The 16,792-nt window shown below is 40.4% G+C and overlaps 1 protein-coding gene across 2 annotated transcripts in view; it reads right to left on the bottom strand.

Annotated features, from left to right (window-relative positions):
* Window positions 1-1,007: 1,007 nt before the first annotated feature.
* Window positions 1,008-16,792, bottom strand: part of DAPK1 (death associated protein kinase 1) — a 77,198-nt gene continuing 61,413 nt past the window's right edge. For both annotated transcript variants that reach the window (XM_060280100.1, XM_035099579.2), the window contains exons 21-26: window positions 16,479-16,667; window positions 13,550-13,747; window positions 11,283-11,421; window positions 9,899-10,019; window positions 7,457-7,645; window positions 1,008-7,132 (exon numbers count right to left, since the gene is read on the bottom strand). In XM_060280100.1, the coding sequence (XP_060136083.1) occupies window positions 5,900-7,132; window positions 7,457-7,645; window positions 9,899-10,019; window positions 11,283-11,421; window positions 13,550-13,747; window positions 16,479-16,667 (2,069 nt within the window). In that variant the 3' untranslated portion in view covers window positions 1,008-5,899. The remainder of the gene's footprint in view (window positions 7,133-7,456; window positions 7,646-9,898; window positions 10,020-11,282; window positions 11,422-13,549; window positions 13,748-16,478; window positions 16,668-16,792) is intronic.

The raw sequence follows: 16,792 nt of genomic DNA, 5'->3' as shown, positions 1-16,792 counted from the left end.
CCTCACAAGACAGTATGTTGAATGCACAAAAGCATTTGAGGCCTTTTAAAAAATTTGCTTTGAAAACAACAGCATTTGGGGGAGCAAGGTGGTAGGAAGGAGAATTAGGATAAGGGCTACAGTATGTGGAGGTGGGTGTAATTGCAACTGGAACCACCCAAGTGAGTAGCAGACGAGTTGTGGTTTTGGGGATCACATCGCAGGAGCAAAGGTTCAACCCCCTTCGCCACATGCCAAACTGCTCTTATTTTTAAAGTAAAGAGTCTTATCTTTTGTAAACCGCTGTGTGAGTGTAAAAAACCCCCCAAGCGGTATATAAATGTCATGAAAATAAATGAATGAATGAATGAATAAATAAATAAATAAAGACACACACAATAAACACATACACACACTTTATACAAGGTTGGTAAATCGGTAGCCCTCCAGCTGTTGCTTGACTCCAACTCCCACCAGCCCAAGCCAGAATGGCTAATAATCAGGGATGACAAGAGATGATCTACAACAAAATTTGAAGGGCCACAGGTTCTCAACTGTTGAGGCAAGTACTGAGTAGCAGTCACAAACTACTTCATGATCCATTTAGAACTGCTCCTGCACATGCTTGTCTTAAAAAGAGCAGAAAACATCGCTATTGGTTTTTATCTGTCTGGAAAGAATAACACACCCTGCAAGAAGCTGATTTGGCTACCATTTGCCACATTATGAAAATTAGTGGTTTCCCAGAGAACGGAATAAACAACAGGTGGAGAAGAAAACCAAACCCTACAATGGTTCAGAAATCACTCTGTAGGTTGTGTATTAATTTATATCTCAAATGGAAAGTTCTTCAGAACCCTGTCAGTCACTCACACTTAGTGGGCAGCAGTCATGGTCACTTATGAGCCGCCATTTTAAATGTGCCACAATTCAGTTGTGAGGCATGGTGGCTCACAGATCCAGTTGCCTGGTAGATGTTGTCACTAGGCCTGCAGCAGCATTTGATTTCAAAAGCAGTTTTTTTAAAAAATTCACTGGAAGTCATTGGAGTCAATGATTGCTGGAAGGGTAGGAAGGAAAAACAGGCAGTGGGTTGGAGAAGGCTTGAAGTGTTTTTATATATGTCCAGTGTAATTTACATTAATTTTCTAACAGTTCAGCGTATAGGACAAAAGAGGCAGACACTCCAAAGTGTCCCTATTTTCCAGGGACAGCCTCAGATTTACAGAAGCCATCCCGGTTTCTGATTTGATCCTGCTTTTCCTTAGGATATCCCTAGTTTCATTGGAGAAATGTGGGAGGGTATGAAGTAGGGAATGAACAAAATCTTCCCTTCTACTTTATGTTAGCTGAAATACAAGCAGCAGCACAAACAAGATGTTTGACTGTGACGTGTTGCAGCTGTGAGTCAGAAGATGGAAACTGCAACCTTAACAAGATCAGCACTACGTCTGTCCCTTGCTCCTTTTTGTCATTTCTCAGCAGGACAGTTGGGAAAGACAACACTAAACCTCACATTTCAGCCACATGATTGACTGTTGCACAAGTCATACTTGCTATTCTTCACATTCTTTCAGATTGTAAACTTCTTGAGAACAGGCACCTGGCTTTTACAAAAACAAAAAACACCCTGCACAATGCCCTACAATCATTCATGGTATGGTACAAATATAGGCCTAATAATTATTACATTCTCAGGGAAGGAATTATGACAGTCCTTAAAAAGGTAAAGGTAAAGATACCCGCGGACGACTCTGGGGTGTTGCACGCTCATCTCGCTCTATAGGCCGAGGGAGCCGGCGTTTGTCCGCAGACAGCTTCCGGGTCATGTGGCCAGCATGACTAAGCCGCTTCTGGTGAACCAGAGCAGCACACGGAAACACCGTTTACCTTCCCGCCGGAGCGGTACCTATTTATCTACTTGCAATTGACGTGCTTTTGAACTGCTAGCTAGGTGGTCCTAAAGAGAGGTTTAAATGACACACACATTGGTTTTACGTAAGTTGGACATTGGCCACAATAAGACTACAGTACAATAAATGTTACATGTAAAACACATTCCAGGTAACATCTAAACCTATTTCCCTAATGCTAAGATCATCGGTAGGCAAACTAAGGCCCGGGGGCTGGATCCGGCCCAATCGCCTTCTAAATCTGGCTTGCATATGGTTCAGAAATCAGCGTGTTTTTACATAAGTAGAATGTGTCCTTTTATTTAAAATGCATCTCTGGGTTATTTGTGGGGCATAGGCATTTGTTCACCCCCCCCCCAAATATATAGTCTGGCCCCCCACAATGTCTGAGGGACAGTGGACCTGCTGAAAAAGTTTGCTGACCCCTGGCTAAGATCCTCAAAGAGGGATGGAAGGTGAAACAAGGATTTTTCTTTCCATTTTTTGTGGGGAGGGGCATGTGCTTATATCACCAGTGTAACACCCTCAACGAAGTAAGTTTTATTGTCCTATTTATTTATTTATTGCCCAATATATAATTTCTTCTTCATTCACAAAATGAGAAAGCAAAACTATGAAAACAATAAAGGGTCATTCATCTATCATCTGTTTTTCTGGGGAGGTCTTTAACTGAACTTAAAAAAAAAATTAAGAGAAATCCTGAGCCATTTTGTACATCACACTTCTGGTTGCTTTACTCATTTTTTAAATGCTACTTTGAAAAACTGTTGCTGGAAAGTTATCTTTAAAATGATAGAGAACAGGAGTACCAACTTGAATAAAATGTTGGGGGGGGGCAGGTAGGGCCCCGCCCCACATAATCAACCACAATACAGCACCCCCATTTGAATAGCAGTGCTCATCAACTTGGGGTGGGGGGCAGCCTCCTCAAATATTTTATTGAGGGAACCGAAGGGATCTCAGCCCCTAGGAGTTGGCTCCTATGAAATAGAATATGCAAATTAAAAATGGGTCTGTAGGTTGCCATTTTCATGGAACTACCTATTATTTAAAAGGTAGTTCTCACTAACAAATAGGAAGCTATTAAAAATGATTGCTACTGCAACAATGGTCTTTTTTTAAATTGAAAATGGTACTGCTGGCAGGCATTACAAGGTCCTAATGATGAAATCTGCCATAGTTTGATTTGCACATTCTCTTGCTATGTGGCTGCGTGCCACTTTGAACTTTTCTCAGTTCAAAGGTTAAAAAACAATTAGAGCTAAGCTATGTGGAAATGTCACTGAGTTTAACAGGACTTAATCTCAGAAAACGCCTTACCTGTGTCGGCACAGGCCTGAAGTCCTGGACTAAACTGGAACGCTGATTCAAATAGGTATAAGGCGGCTTCCTTTCCTTGAAGATAGGAGAGGAACATCTACCTACATATGGAGATACTTATATATTATATACAATAAACAAACGGGTCCTCAAAAGGGCCACATTGAGGACCTTTGAAAATCTAACTTTTCATGTTCTGCCGAAATATAATACCTCAGACCTGCAAAGGAGCCAGACCACCTGACTACCAGACCCCTGTCAAAACAAGTATATTCTGCCAGAGGAAGATTTGTTTTAAGTGCCTAATAAGGAATGCCTTAAGGATTTGTAGGGTGCAAGTAAATATTAAAATGAACACAGAAAAAAGAAATCTCGCTGCACTGAAAAACTATCTGACTTTTAGAAGACATTTGAAAGCAGCCTATATAGGGAGGTTTTCAATGTTTGATGTTTTACTATGTTTGATGTTTTAATTTGTTGGACGCCACCTAGAATGAGTGGGAAAACGCAGTCAAATGAGCAGCATGTAAATAATAAATTATTACCGTATTAATATAATAAAAATAAATGCAAATTGAAACCAGGAAATTCCTGTCCAAAGATCCCTGGAAATTGAAACCGAGATTCCATAATGATAGGAACTACTGGTGAAAAAAAGGAAGCTTAATCACAAATTACTTTTTATGCACTCATGAATGCAGCACATACAATTTGCAGAAAGTAATCCTGGATTCTGCTGTCTGGTGATGGTGATTCACTCTGCATACTTAAGCAAAGTCACACCCTTCACTATCACTGCTGCTTCTAACTCTGCAGAATCAGCACTTTTGGAGGAAATTAACACAGACCTTGGCCAGAAGTTGTATTTACACAAAAAGTCATTTCCTCTTTACAAACTTAAAAAAAAAAAGAGATGATTCAGCAGAGGAAACCCTTCAAAAACATGTTTGCGTGTTTTCACCTTTGTGTCTTCTAGAGTCCTCCTCTAGTGTGCACAAGCGATTTAAAGGGGGGTGGGGAGGTAGTCCCCTTTCTGCTTAACTTACTTGCAATATCCAAATCATTACCAGAAGCAAATTACAGCCTTTATCCTAAATTGCTAGGGATGGCTCACACATCACAGTAGACTTTGGAACACGCATCCCCAAACTTCAGCCCTCCAGATGTTTTGGACTACAATTCCAATCTTCCCCGACCACTGGTCCTGTTAGCTAGGGATCATGGGAGTTGTAGCCCAAAACATCTGGAGGGCCACAGTTTGGGGATGCCTGCTTTGGAAGAAAGGTGGAACATAAATGTAATGGTGGCTACCAGGTTGGCATGCCTGCAGGTTAAAAAAGCAGGCCATGCTTAAAGGATAGCCTACCCAGAGACCAGCAACCTCTTATGGTAAGAGAAAAACTACAGTGACTAAAAATAGTCCTGCAGAGTTCATAGCTGCTACTAAAAAGTCAAGTTGTTGGAACCAACAGCTAGCAATGCTCAGTTTGCTGGTTAACACGAATGCAGCTGGGAAATGAGGAATGATGAAATAGTTGCAACAGGCAAAAATTTATTTGTAAAAAAAAACTTTAAAATTTTACTACAACAAAGATTAAGGAAAAACAGTAGTAATATATATATATACATACATTGTATATGTATATACACATAATGTATCTTGTACAATTTAAATTACATGCTTTTCAGAACAGAAGAGTCTTGATCCCTCATACCAATTTCTCTTACTGCAAGAAATTCTTGCTTTCCTTAATTAAAAAATAATAATCAAACTTTCAAGTATAAGAAATAAGCACACTAGTATCTGAAAGCAAAAAAAACATTTGCTTTCCACAAATGATCACTGTTAAGTACAGAGTAAATCTGTTTAGCTAACACTTGTATATGTGCCTTGGTGAACTTTACAACTGTGTAAAATCTTTACCTGAGATATGTGGAAATAATGGAAGGTGCAAGTTCATGGGGTTTCAATTTTCCATTCCACTTCAACGGAAATAAAAACTGATAATGTCTTAATGTTTGTACTCGCATGGTATTCAACATGAGAGCTCTTCAGCAGAACAATTTTCATGTTACCAAGTATCTTAAACTCCAGAAAAACACAAAGGCAAGCACCACTTGTAACAACCAGCATGCAGACAGTGAAATAGAGGTAGCATTGTCTTATAGCTTCAACAGGATTACTTGATTTTAGCCACATTATCTTCTGCAAAAGGCACTCACTTTCTCATTTCTAAGCCTGGTGTTAAAATTGAAATATACTAGCATTGTTTCACTATAAATTGTTTTGTTTTTTAAATTAAACAAGGACGATAAAAAAAGGAGAGGACTTAGGAAATGAGCTTTGTATCACTACGTATGCTTCTTCTGTTTGGAAAAATGATTTAAAAAACCTCTAGGTACCGAAAAGCTAGAGTCCTCCCAGTTAAAATGCCAGTATTTAAGCAGCACGATGTATAATCAGAAACAAACTGTGAAATACCCAGAAATACACCAGCCTTTTAATAACTAAAATAAGAGCAAGACGTCACAGTAAAAAAATAAGATGATCAGTCACTTAAAAAGTGATGCTGGGAGGCAGTGGCAACCCATTAATGTAGAAACTTATAAATACATACAAAACTGTCGTATTTAATCCTTTGTCGCTATCTGCTATTAGAAAAGTGTGTGCTTTCTTGTGTTTGCTTTTACCGAGAGACAACTGAGCTAATTGAATTATAAGATGTCCCGCTGTTACAGCTTGAAGCATAGGCTTCCTGGCCATTCACATCTAAACTGACTCTAAACACAGAGGATGCTTTCATTAAAAAGTCAGCTGCATCTCTGCGCCCCAGTTCCCTCAGTTTAGACATTAGGGTGCCCACAGTACTTTCAGGGCTATTTCCCCATTCCTGCAGAAGAGCATAGGATGGGCTTGGGACAAAGTCATTCTGACTCCCATTGTTTGTATTATATTTCGCAACCAGATCAGGAAGGCCTAAGTTCATAGCAAGAAGGCACCAGTCCTTGCCCATGGGATCAGGTGGATCCAGAAGTCGACTCAGTTTCCTTCGTGTAAGCAGATTCAGATCAGACACGTGGATATCCATCCCCAAACTTCCCTGTGAATAGACATCTAGACACCCAAAGCACAGTATACTGCTAAAGCTTTCTTTGTAGCCGCCCATGGTATTAGTCAATGAGGTCTCCTTTTGACTTTGTGCGCGGAAAAAATCTCTCGGGTGGTATATCATTATTGGCTCATGGTGTTCCCTCAGCTGCTGAGGACTGAGATAGTGTTTGACTGTCAGGAGTCCTGGTAATGTTGTGGCCATCAGGTTATCAATCGTACTGCACACAGAGTCCAGAAACAGGCAGCATTTTATCTTCTCCGTTTCCAGGCCTCTAACTTGAACCTCAATACCCTGACCATTGTTCACAAGCAGGACAAGGAGCTCAGCTCCACGGTTCACAATCTTTGATCCATTGATCCACAAGCGTATGTCTGCATCTCCCTCTGTGCTCTGTTGATGGATCCATCTACAAAGATTCACCTGAACTTTGTGGAATATCCCACAAGGCAGTGGGGTGAGGTGTTCCACAGGAACAATTCTAACACCACCATAAATCATAACTTCATCCTCCTCATCAGCCCAAGACCTATGGAGGCTATCAGTCTTGATTAAAGCAGGAATGTCAATCATTGTTCCACTGCTGAGATCCCTGGCACAGATGTCCATAGCATCCAATATTTGTATGAGTTCTTCTATATCGCTATCTGGGACCAGGCGCTGGATGTCCTCTATGGTGTAACGGCCCCTGTAGTGATGGAGGGCCTTGGGGTTCTCCACGGACAGGAGTCTTCCGAGCACATTTGAACACAGCCAGCGAGGATCTAGCAGAACAACATCTTGGACTGTCTCGCTTTGCATGATATTGATCTGTTGAACAGAAGAAAAGCCACAAGTCAAATCCAAATACGAGAGAAGGGGATAGTTTTGCAGACACCACAGCTTTAGCTGTAAGAGGACTACAGGTTCTCATATAGTCCATTATCTACATCCAATGAAAAATGTGAATTTGAGAAAGGGAAGAGAGTTTCTCCTTGTGCTGAGCTTTGGGGCAGCTTCTGCTGAATTCCTCCCACTGCAGACCAAGCTGGGTATCAAGCTGAGCCAAAATTCATTCATCTCTTTTGATGGCCAAGCTGCAAAGAATGAAGAATTACCTACAGAATTAAAATTGGATTCATGCAGTTTACTTACCTCTCCTATACTGTGTAGCTGCTGGGCAATGTGCCTCAGCTCATCTTCGCTTGCTAGCGGGTTAAGCTGATCTTGCACATCATACACAAATTGCTGCAGTGACATGAGCTGGTTGGGTCCATTCACTTTTCTCCATGAAGGTAGCGTGGAGACAATTTTTTCGCACAAGTGTGTCATGGGTGGACATGTCTATGAAAAACACCAGATTGGACATTAGCTCTAATTCAAGAATGTAAACTGTTATATTTTTGCTTTAAAATATATATGCCACCCATCACTCATATCCTAGCAGGAACAGACCCAGTGCGGTGGAACAGAGTCACAGAGCTGCACTTCTGAGACTGGTGTTACTACAGCTTAGCCAGACGGGTCTGTGGCAGGGCAGGTGTGATGCTGCACAGACACAACAGCAGAGCCAATCTGCTGCCGCCACTGGTGCGTCTGCACATTCTCTACCTGGCCAGGTAAGCTGAAGTACTGTGAGCGCTGGCTCCATGGCTCTGCCACACCTCACTGAATGCTGAAGAATAGAGCACTGATTCTATTTCGCCATTTATACTCCTCTATTGGTAATGATGCTAGAAGTGGAAGTTATTTCCACAACTGATGCAGCCCTAGCAGTACTGGCTTGCATGCTGATTCTGCTTAAGGTGAAGGCTGTGCTATTCTGTCATTCCCATTTCAAGGCAATGCATTCTGTAAAGGAATACAAGAATGAAAGAAGCTATCAAATCACAGATTATGCTAAGTACTTAGTCACAGTCACTCCTGCTCCAGGCATCATGTAAATTGTATTTTTTTAAAAAACAAACAAACCCCAAAGCAAACTGCGACAGCATAACTGTAACACTCATCATTTTTATATTTGTAATGTGAAAGTATGTCACAGTACATTATCCTCAGTTTTTGACGAGACAGCTAACAAGCCTTTTCTTTTATATTACAAAAGTTTCATAAAGACAGCACAACATGTTAGTATGGCTTGCATTAAATCTGTACTGGCATAAGCAGACAGGCTCTTGAAGTCTTTTTAAGGGAAAAACTGTGCAGTACCACGAGCTTTTTTGGAACAAAACAAACACAGTTTCTTGGCATCATTTCACAAGTTAACAGTATGAACTTCAAGTGCATGCATATGCTGCAGAAAAAGAGCAGTAAAATGATCACTAGTTAGCTGAGTGGTTCTGGCAAAGAAGGACCAGCTTTTCACCACAACATTACAGTCTATGAGACATGTGAAAGCAGGAATCAACACCCACTGCTTAAAAGGGGTTGCATTCTTCAGAATCCTGCCTCTGGTGAAAACTCATACTGAAACGGAGCTGTATAGCTGATGCCTGTTTGACAGCAAGAAGCATTGTTAAATACTTCTTCTGGGAGTGAGAAACATTTTATACACCAAAAAAATCTGGTGGCAAACCCAGCAGTAGGAGAGTGTAAGAACAACAACAACAACAACAACAACAAAAACTTATTACGGTATTTGTACCCCACCCATCTGGCTGAGTCTTCCCTTCACTCTGGGCGGCTCCCAATCAAATATTAAAACAAACAGCATTAAATCTTAAAAACTTCCCTAAACAGGGCTGCCTTCAGCAGGGCTGCCTGCATTATGCAGCAGAGGAGAGATAGTTGATCTACGCAGAAAAGGATGCTTCCGTATGTATACCGGTACTACATTTTTTGTTTTTTTTAAAAAAACAACAACACACGATTGGATGCCAGACATATTAATCCCTTTTTCAAATTTGTTGGAAGTGAAAGCGGCTAAGTAAATGATGTGCAAAATTAAACATAGAAGCAGTGAGAACACCACTATGGTATACTGTATATAAAATATTGTGTTCAAACAACCACTCCGCCATAAAACTCAGTAGGTGACCTTGGGCAACTCTTGTGATATGAAAATAAAGTGGAATAGCTCATTTATTCCACCATGAGTTCCTTGGAGGAACGGCAAAGTATCAATGAGGAAAACAAAAATGACTCTCACTGAAAGGCTCAGAATGGTTTGGTCACATGCAATTCAAGAGGCCCAAAGCTTTTCAAAAGAACTAGTTCAACACTGCAGACACATGTTTAAAAACTTGCTATACTTCAATAAAATATTTATTAGGCCGTTTTTGCAGAATGAGACCAGTATATTTTCTACCTAAATTTACTCCCCCCCCCACTTTTTTTACAAGGCGTAAGAAAGAGCTGAAAGAATTTATGGGCTTATGATCTATTTAATACTTCTTGCTCACCACCAGAGGGCACTCAGGCCAATGATTCTAATTTAACCCATACAGACCTTGTTTGTACTGGATTCTTATTTCTAACTCTCTTCCTTTCTTCCCATACTTATAACTAGAAGGCAACTTCATAATTTAAGGTGCACTCAGAATGGAAATACTATCATGCCGCTTGGGCCAATGGATGTTTTAAGAAGACATGACTTACAGAAATAATTTGACTACGTAATTCTTGGAGGTGGTTGCGGAGAATCTTCATATCTTTAGAACCAGATGCCCCAGCATCCAAAATAAATAATCTGTCTAAAATGTGAAGGTCATTTCCAAACCTGAAAGGAAATGAATAAATAACCTGTTTACCATTTTACAGTACACTGCATCCATCTTTTTCATTCTTATTCCATGTATTAATTGAAGTACGCGAAGCAAGTTCTACTAATATCACATATCTAGTAAAAAACAAAAACCTGCATCTTGATCCTATTTCTATATACCAGGCATGTCCAACAGGTAGATCGTGATCTCTGGATGTCTGTGGTAGATCACCGGAAGATTAGTGGCTCCCCCCAAAGAAGCTTAAAAACTTTGGCTCCCCTAAAAATAACTCAACATCTTTGCCCTGCACCCCTAAAATGACCTGAACCACAAAAAACAGGGCTTTCCTTCCTTAAAAAAAGCTCAATGTTGCTTTCCTCCTCCCTAAAGAAGCTCAACAACTTTTACGTGAACCCCAAAAAGGGGGTAGATCACTGCCACAGTAAATGTGCATATTTTTGTGGTACACAGTGCCCTGGTTTAGTTGAAACTACATTGACCCCCCTCTGCTCCCTCATGCATGAGGGAAGGAAATTGAAACATTCCCACTTTTTCTTTTGAATTAGAAAGTTGTGAGTAACTGTGCTCACTTCAAACGTGATCTGCAAAACCATGGCTTAATGCTGCTTTGCTTGACGCAAAGTTAAGACAAAACAGAAAATGGATGTCTCTTCAAAATGGAAAGCAAGCAGATGCTTGTATGTGGAAGTAGGGAATGCCTGAGCTCGAAGTTTGCTGTGGCACATTTTCATAATGGAAATCCATTGTTTTAGATATTTTTTATAAAAAATTTCCCAGAATTTTTACTGATTTTGTATCTACTGATTTTTGTATATTTACTTTTGCTACAATAACTGCTTTTGTTTATGATGCTTTTGATCTGTTTGATATTTGTTTTATGGTTCTCTTTGGTTAGAGATAAAAAAAAGGAAATCCATTGTTTCCTTTTTGCATTTGAACCAGTCCAAAGCAAGGGACCTTAGGTGTAGATCAGGCATCCCCAAACTTCGGCCCTCCAGATGTTTTGGCCTACAACTCCCAGGATCCCTAGCTAAGAGGACCAGTGGGCAGGGATGATGGGAATTGTAGTCCAAAACATCTGGAGGGCCGAAGTTTGGGGATGCCTGGTGTAGATTGTCTTTATTTGTATGCATGTACATTTCTTTTTTTAAAAAAGTTTAGCTCAATGTCTTAACATGCACACAAGTTTTAAAATATATTAATTTCTTAGAAAAGCAATCGTTCCTTTTTTAAAAATTACAATTCCCCCATCATACCTGTTCCTGATTTCTTTCAGAAGAGATGTATCTTTGTCATACTGGAACTCTCCTCCTGCAGAACGTGGAAGGTTGACAATGTCGGCATGAGTAGCCACCAGAGCAACATGTAGTGGGGTTTTTAGCTTTCCTCCAAATGCTTTAGGAGAAAAAAACACACACACACACAGACAAAGAAGACTTTTAGGGGAGAAACTTTCTCTTCTAATGGCATGATTCAAATGTAGCATTTTATGGTATGTTAAATTATTAATTGATGGGACCCAGGTGGCGCTGTGGGTTAAACCACAGAGTGTAGGGCTTGCTGATCAGAAGGTCGGTGGTTCGAATCCCTGCAACGGGGTGAGCTCCCGTTGCTCGGTCCCAGCTCCTGCCCACCTAGCAGTTCGAAAGCACGTCAAAGTGCAAGTAGATAAATAGGGACCGCTCCGGCGGGAAGGTAAACAGCGTTTCTGTGCGCTGCTCTGGTTCGCCAGAAGCAGCTTTGTCATGCTGGCCACATGACCCGGAAGCTGTCTGCGGGGAAACGCCGGCTCCCTCGGCCTATAGAGCGAGATGAGCGCCTCAACCCCAGAGTCGGACACGACTGGACCTGATGGTCAGGGGCCCCTTTACCTTTTAAATTATTAATTAGTTGACCAGCAGCTTAACCATGGTTTGTTAACCATGAACAAACCATACCTGTAAGCAATAGTTTGTTATTGGTTTATAAACTTTGGCTTAGCGTTATATGTGAACCTGGTCCACAAGTCAGGGATTGATTAAATGTTTCCCCAAACTTAAGAGACTGATTCTGGCTAGTGTGATTACATTCATAGCACAAAAAAACAGATGTTCAACATTCCAAAACAGTATTGATGGTTCATGTCATAAAACAGAGACATATTCCAAATCACAATAAATCTTTGTAAACCATCTATTTCGTTTCTAACAAAATATATATTTGGAGAAGGGGCAATGCCTTTTTTCCAGCTACAGCTACTTTTTTTAAAAAATATCATCCACTGACCGCACTACTCTACAATACTATGGTTGAGATTATTATAGGCAGGAAACAAATGATCTAAAAAACATTCATACAGTGGTATGAATGCAACTTTACAGTACTTACACAAAGAAAGAATTCTCACATAAGTGAGAGTTAAGTAGGAAAGCCTGGAAGATACCATGGAAAAGAATGAGAGAGAGATACAAATGGGATATGAATGAGGTAACACAAATTTGTACAGCCTGCTTGCTTATACATCATCTTTAATAAGATGAAAGTATTTTGCCAAATTTTTGGAAAATACTGAATTTAACTTTATAGCTATTACCTGTATTGTGGCACATACTCTAGAGGCAATACCACAAAAATCCTCATGAGCAAGGGCCATCATATGCTAAACACATACATTCTTCAAATGCAGAATACAGATAAGTATACTGTACTTCAGACTTCCATGGAACATAAACATGCCCAATACAATCCTTGCTTTCTCTTTTGTGCTCTTTGTAAATTCTATGCAAATCTAGAACATCCCAAATCCCTATATTGGTTCCGGTGCAAATATGATCTGTATGCATTCTAAAGGTCCTATGTTCAATTCAAGTAGGCCTGGGAGTGAGTGCTGTCTCAAACGCCAGAGAGCCACTGGAAGCCAATGAAGACCAGAGGTGTTGTCAGATGACAACTCCCATCAGCTCTGACCATTGGCCATGCTTGCTGGGGCTGTTCAGAAACATCTGACAGGCCAAAGGTTCTCTATCCTGATGTAGACCTGGATGGACCAATTAACTGGTTCATCTTAGTATAACAAGCACTATGGTCTTTGTTAAACTGTCAGTTCCATGATCATTTAATTAATGGCTTTGTTGCACACATTTCAGCAACTTTGTTGTTGATGAAGTGAAGACAGACATCATGACTTTGTTCTTTCAAAAAACTTCCACAGTAGGTGAAGAGAAATTTATCATAATGAAGCTAGATTTATGTTAGCTAAACATATATATTTAACACTTCTCCAAAATATGGAGCAATTAAGTTCGTTGGTATACCCAACTTTAAAGCAACATGCCCAGTTAAAATATTTGACCAGCGAACTCATTTAAGAAGTATATTGAAGGGCAAAGAATTCTAAAAAAGTTAATTTGTATGAATCAAGGCAGTAGAGTCAAAAGACGCGTGGAATGGTTCAACATAACATAACTTTACAAAACCATGAAGAAATACCGCTTTCTCTCTCCCATGTTGAAGGGCTGGCAGAGATAAAGTACTTGTGGCATACCTATGGATTCTTCGACTGGAACAAGAGATTTTAGGAAACTAAGCCAAAAGGTCACTTGGTTCAACTGTATTTCATAGGGCTCTTCAAGACTAAAAAGTACAACGTGAACTGAGGTGGGATCATTTGCAGCAAAATAGTCATAGCAGCAGAAATACACAGGATTCCCAGAGAATTCCCACACACTGAAATCACCAACTCCTGCAACAAGCAAATATATATTATCAAGACATTAAGTAGAACAAGTTTTACAAATATTTTATTATTGCTGTTGTTGAAGTATACATATTATTATTATTATTATTATTATTATTATTATTATTATTATTATTATTAACTATTACATTCAGAGACAGAGGCTGCAATCCTGATCACAGCTACATTTACTGATTTCAAAGACCCTAGGCATGCATATTTGGTGCAAGACTGCAGTCAAACTTAGACAAGTTTATCCACTGAAGAAATTCAAGTCTTTTTTTAAATCACAGTGGGTCTTATACACAGTGGAGAAGACAAACTTTTCTCCATAACTTTTCTGTAAAAAACTATAGAAAACATGGCACAATACACCTACCGCTAAAGCTGTAGTTTGTGCAAAAGTACATTCAAACCTCGGGTTGCAGAGGCTTCGGGTTGCGTGTTTTTGGGTTGCGCACTCTGCCGAACCCGGAAGTACCGGAACACGTTACTTCCGGGTTTCAGCGCATGCGCAGAAGTGCCAAATCACAACCCATGTGTGCGCAGACACGGCGCTGCAGGTTGCAAACGCTGAGGGTTGCGAATGTGCCTCCTGCACGGATCACGTTCGCAACCCGAGTGTCCACTGTACATGTTAAGACCACTGCAAGAGAGTTAATTGCTAAAATATTAAATGAGTAATTTTACTAGTTTTGTCTTGTTTGGCAGAATCTGAAGCATACTATTACACAGGCATATTATTGTGCTATATAAAGTGTCAAAACAGGAGGTTTTCTTTTTTAAAAAAAATCAGAACTGGCCATTTTGTTTCACAAGTCAGTAGAATAATAATGTGTAATTGTAAACTCAGAGAGGGATTAGAATACTCATAGTTCATTACTAACTGCCATTTTATGCAACACTTTATCATGCAATTTTTATTTTTTTAAATTTTCTGAAGCTGAGAGAAGCATAGCTTTATTCCCTGTCCTCCAGAGAGTAACAGGCATTTTTACAAACTTTAATTAATAGCATTTATAAATAAATGCATCTCAGGAAGGCGGGAGCACTAGAAAAATCCCTCAGCATTTTAAAAGGAATTGTAATTTCAGATATTAGTATTTCATAAATGTTATCTTTAATAATCTGGAGGATTTGAGCAAATACTTTGGCTAGCGTAAAAATCTCAATCTGCATATGTAAGCAGGCTGTCAGGCTACAGTTGGTAGTGACAGGGTGCTCATTCCAGGCTGGAATTTAAGCCCCAATGCATATTATCTACATGAATTCCTTCAGAAATTGTGACATTTTCCTAATCTCATAATTTCTATGACAACCCCCTGGCACTTTTGACAAATACTGCGCCCTACGATGGTGGAGATGCAATCTCTTCCTCCTTCTCGTGGAATATTAGGCTGCTGTTTTTCGAAGCTTTGAAGAATAACAAGTAAACATCTGAAATATCTACCCATTAGTACATCTGCAGGTTGGAAGGAGTTCAGCCTTTCTTTGGGTACAGGTTGGCTGAATGAGAGCTTCTTAAACAGCAGTCTAGACCAGGCATCCCCAAACTGCGGCTTTCCAGATGATTCGGCCTACAACTCCCATGATCCCTAGCTAACAGGACCAGTGGTCAGGGATGATGGGAATTGTAGTCCAAAACATATGGAGGGCCAAAGTTTGGGGATGTCCGGTCTAGACCTGCCCTGAGTAAGCACCTCGCCATGTTTCTTCATCAGTGGCAGAGTGAATTCCTCAGACTATAGATACAATGCTCCCATCATGTTTGTTCAACGCTACGTTGAATACCCTGGAGAAGACCGTCCCTCGTATAAGGGTTTCTTTGCAGGCTGTATAAGCAGGGCCGTCTTAAGCATATCTGGCGCCGTGGTGCGAAGATCCCTCCGGTGCCCCCCCTTTCCCAGCGTGGCGCCCCCTGGCGGGCCGGCGCCCTGGCGCATTGCACCACCCAGCCTTGCCTTAGGGCCGGCCCTGTATATAAGGGTCTATATCTCATCAGACAGAGAATGGCTCTCTCCAGCTTGTATTCCTCATAGAGATGCTTGTACAGAGCAAACTGCAAGTTAAATCACACTTCTGGGATTCCATCAATAAATGCAGCTCCTGCTGAAAATGTAATACCACCACTGGCTTGGGCAGGGATCTCTTGGCTCTCAGAGGATTAGTGCTGGATTGCAATACTATGCTGACACTGAAGAAACTTTAAAATAGTAATGCTTTTTGAGGTATTGTGTTGACATAGCAAATGTTACACCTAATCGTAAGCTTTTATTGTGCTGGTGGAGAGTCTAAAATTAGGGATAAAGCACTAATATACGGTACTTAAAGTGTGCCCCCTCTTAGAGAGGTTTGAAGGGTGGAAACTACAGGGGAGACTTATGCCTGTAGAATGTTCTCCCCAAGGATACTGCCAGGTTAACACTTTCTCATTCCCAGGACACTTGATGGAACATGATCCAGCTGTGCTCTGGGTTACTGATAAATGTTTGTTTGTTGGTTTTCTGTGGTGGCTGGCACTGTTCTATGTATTTTGTTACTTTTTCATGGGTGTTTCAAACAATTTTGGATTTTTTCCAACCCGAATGTAAGCCACCAAGAGCTTGCTCTGTGTTGGGCAACTAACAAAATAAACCAATACTGTAAATAATTTAAGTGGATTTCAGGCTGAAGCGTTTTTGCACAAAGGACCCAATTAGGTTACATGAAAAGAAGAGAATTTAAGTTCATGTTTTACCATTCAAATATGCATTCTGAACGTCAATGGCCTTGGTTGACTGGTCATCTGCTGAGCAGTGGGAATGGTGAGAGGGCGAAACAAATACTTCCAACATCCCTTTGGTAAGGCCTGGCTCAAACATCATGCTCCGGCTTCTCACACTAACATTCTCACAGCCAGGATACAGATTTGAAATACTTACTGAAACTGGATCACAGGAAGAAAAGGAGAAGGGCAAAAGAAGATTACAAACCTTGAATTTTCAAAAACAGTATTATTACAAAACCACATGGGCAGACAACTGTGGTAGTCTGCACAGAGCAGGTTCGAGA

The sequence above is a fragment of the Zootoca vivipara genome, chromosome 11, assembly GCF_963506605.1.
Source record: "Zootoca vivipara chromosome 11, rZooViv1.1, whole genome shotgun sequence".
Taxonomy (NCBI): Eukaryota; Metazoa; Chordata; class Lepidosauria; order Squamata; family Lacertidae; genus Zootoca; species Zootoca vivipara.
This window is presented reverse-complemented; position numbering and strand designations above follow the sequence as displayed.